General features: G+C 45.3%; 1 protein-coding gene across 1 annotated transcript in view; it reads right to left on the reverse strand.

Annotated features, from left to right (window-relative positions):
• Positions 1-1008, reverse strand: part of LOC138968604 (uncharacterized) — a 35772-nt gene extending 34764 nt beyond the window's left edge. Inside the window, exon 1 of the mRNA XM_070341199.1 lies at positions 875-1008. Within this exon, the coding sequence (XP_070197300.1) occupies positions 875-910 (36 nt within the window). The 5' untranslated portion in view covers positions 911-1008. The remainder of the gene's footprint in view (positions 1-874) is intronic.
• Positions 1009-3824: the final 2816 nt, after the last annotated feature.

Below are 3824 nucleotides of genomic sequence, written 5' to 3' on the forward strand. Positions count from 1 at the left end.
GGCTGTCTCTGTGTGTGTCTTTCTCTCTCTCTCTCGAAGTCTCTCTCTCGAACTCGAACTCGAACTCGCAGTCTCTCTTGTTGTGTTGATGTTGTTGTCGTTAATACTTCTCAGTCATTTTGCATCCTTTTTTCTCAAAAAGTTGAATGTTTTGATTAAATGAGTGGCTCACAACTTGACAACTCGTATCAGCTTTCCGGCTACCTGCATTACTTATAATCTGCTACAATGATATAAGCACGAGGACATAAATCAAATTTGTGTTCGTATTGGCCTTTACGTTGTTGCTGATGTGTATCTTGATTGTGTGCTTGCTTGGTTGATTGGATTGTTGCATTTCTCTTTACTTTGGGGAGGGTGATTTACGTTTGAATCTCTTGCAGAGATGTAAGTATATTCCCTTATTAGATAGAAAGTAAGCACCATCCACAGTTATTTTCTACATCGTTTTTAGCATGCTACACAGTTCAAATATGCGTGGACGTTCAAAGGGACAGTTTTTCTTAACAGAGAATATCCGTTACAAAAGTATTACCATCCTGGGTCAAACTGAAAATATTGATGTAATACTAATAGTACATCATTTCGTGCGCCTGTCAGTGTCACTGGCAATCTGGGATACAAAGCTGTTAAATAAACTAATACTAAGCAACTACAGAGTATTGTATCTGTCTAATAAGATCACACTGAGTGCTGCTAGAATCAACACTCTACGCATCCAGTATACACATGCATATCCGTTCAACAAAAGCAACTCAGTCAGCGCACTATCTCATCAAACATTGAACTCGACTTCCTTGACTGACTGAGTGAAGCACACGGTGTTTACAAACTCAGTAGGGCTACCCAACAGGACAAGTAAAAAACAACTCACCTTCACTATGACTTTCCTTATGGGATTGGAAGCCATGTTAGTGTGTGTTCAAGTTCTGCTTTCTGAGCATTTAACGAAAAAACACCGCTTCTCCAACACTTCCCGAAAAGAAGATGGCCGCGACTGAAGCTGTGGGGCTTTCCGCTGAGGTGCATACCCTTTTTCGCGAACAGAAAGTTGGTCCAATTTTAGAACTGAGCGCACAGTTTGGCAGAGGCGCTTGAAAATGTTTTCATATTTATCGTTTATCTCTTTGGATGATACGCTGACTGTACTGGGTGTTAACTTTGTTCTTTGTCTGTGGGAGGACAGATGGAAGGGGGGGGGGGCAGATAAAGGGGTGTGGAGGGCGAGATAGGCTTTGTTGACGAAGGAACTTTCTGCGCCAGGACTGACATTTTATTTGCACTGACCGTGAACTCAGTGAACTCATAAACTGGCTTTGCGTGCGTGTGTGTGTGTGTGTGTTTGTGTATGTGTGTGTGTCTGTGTTTGTGTGTGTGTAAGGTAGTGGTGTCCGGCTGTTATTGTTTATATTTCACACACACTGACACACACAGACACACACACACACACACACACTTTTGTTTGTGTGTGTGTGTGTGTGTGTGTGTGTGTGTGTGTGTGTGTGTGTGTGTGTGTGTGTCTATAATTGTATTTGTGTGTGTGTGTGTGTGTGTGTGTGTTTGTGTACTTACGGTGTGTTTGTCAGTGTGAAAGCGAGTCAATAATTATGGGAGCGTACAGTGGGTATTTGTGTCGTTTGGGTGCGTGCGTGCGTGTACTGTATGCATGTTCTTGCATGTATGTGTTTGTGTGCATGAGTGTGTTTTCATATGTGTGCGTGTGTGTGGGTATGCACGTATGTACTTATAATGACTAGCATACTGTTGTCTCCCTTTGACCAGTTCATTGTATCTACGGTACCTATGTACTATCGGGGTTCAATGTTTGGATCAGTCATGCGCACTGATACTTCGGTACAGAGAGCCTGCCATGTGGTCACCGAATAAACCGTTGCACCTCACCCTGCTTGTGTCCGTTGGTTTTGTCCGCATAACAACCCCAAGACATTACATTTGGCGACGAGGATAAACGTGAGTCTTTCTTCTAAGAACTATGCAGCAGCCGAGAGCTATATCAATAACCGTTACACCAGTGCAACCGTTTGACCCACATGGTGAATCCGCCGCCGTGCACCAGCGCTGGGAGCGTTGGCTGCGAAGTTTTGAACTTTTTGCCGCTGCATCAGGGTGCAGTAATGACACGCAAAAGCGTCAACTTCTTCTACATTGTTCAGGCGCAGAAACTCAAGACATATTCTTTACGTTTGACCCTGAGCCAGCAGACTATGCAGCAACGAAGACTGCACTTACTGACTATTTCAAACCTGCTAGAAACGTGCCGTACCAGCGCCATCTGTTTCGACAAGCGAAACAACAGGAAAGCGAGACTGTCTCACAGTATGTCACAAGACTTCGCCAATTAGCAAGAGACTGCGACTTTGGTAATGGGACAGATGATTTCATCAGAGATCAGGTGATTGACAAGTGTTCATCAACTCCACTGAGAACAAAGCTACTCGCTGAAAAAAACCTAACTCTGGCAAGATGTATTGAACTAGCTTCTGCTAAAGAGCTGTCTGAACAGCAAGCATCAGCAATTGCTGCTGACGAGAAAGTTTTTGCTGCTAAGCACTCATACAATCGACAGAATCAGCGACACCGTCCAGCAAATCATGATTCATCTCCATCTTACAGTCAACATCGCAGTCAGAATCCAGCAGTCCAGTGTGATCGGTGTGGTTCAAAGACACATTCAGGTTCCGAATGCAGGTGTTCGCGTCAAATAACCTGCTACAAGTGTCGTAAACTTGGACATTTCGCTTCGATGTGTAAATCGAAACCAGCGAACAAATCTCCGCAGAATCGCCGTACCCGCAGACCTGTCCATTTTCTCAATGATGGTGACCAGACTACAGACAACGTCGGCACGACATCAGAAGAGGAAGACGAGGACTATGTTTTCACGATCGCACCAGCAGACGGTACAGTGAAACTTCTCATCGAAGAAGAACCAGTCGAGATGATCGTTGACTCGGGAGCCTCCTGCAACATCATCAACTCTGCCGTAGCAGCCAAGCTGAAGCGCCGAGGCCTTGAATTCGAGTCCTGCCACAGAACCATTCATCCGTATGGTTCACCGCCTATCATCGCACGCAGGTGCACCATCGCTGATGTCCAGATTGCTGGTCGTACACCAGTTACTGCTGAGTTCCTGGTCATTCCTGGATCTTCACCTCCTCTACTTGGAAGATTGACATCTGAAGCGCTAGGCGTTCTTCACATTGGCGTAAACCACGTTCGTAAAGATCAAGACCCTCTCAGTCAGTACCCAGGTATCTGTGACGGCATAGGGAAACTGAAACACTTTGAAGTAGCCCTCCATATCGACAAGACGGTACCACCAGTAGCCAGAAAGCACAGCCGAATTCCGTTTCATTTGCGAGACAAAGTTGCAGCAGAACTCAAGAAACTCGAAACAGAAGATGTGATCGAGAAAGTTTCAGGACCTACAGAGTGGATGTCAAGAATAGTAGCCGCTCCGAAACCCAAAAATCCGAACGACATCAGAATTTGTGTCGACATGAGGGAAGCCAACAAAGCAATTCTCAGAACACGTCATGTTACACCCACTCTTGAAGAACTCGTCTCTGACATGAACAACGCCACTGTCTTCAGCAAACTTGACCTGAGATCAGGGTACCATCAACTCGTTCTCAGACCAGAGTGCCGCTACATCACTACCTTTTCAACTCATTGCGGACTGTATCGCTACAAACGTTTGAGTTTTGGTGTGAACTCTGCCGCAGAAGTTTTTCAGCACACCATACAAACTGTCATCGAAGGCATCACAGGTGCTCGCAACGTCAGCGACGACATCATCATCT

Source organism: Littorina saxatilis, linkage group LG6, assembly GCF_037325665.1.
Source record: "Littorina saxatilis isolate snail1 linkage group LG6, US_GU_Lsax_2.0, whole genome shotgun sequence".
NCBI lineage: Eukaryota > Metazoa > Mollusca > Gastropoda > Littorinimorpha > Littorinidae > Littorina > Littorina saxatilis.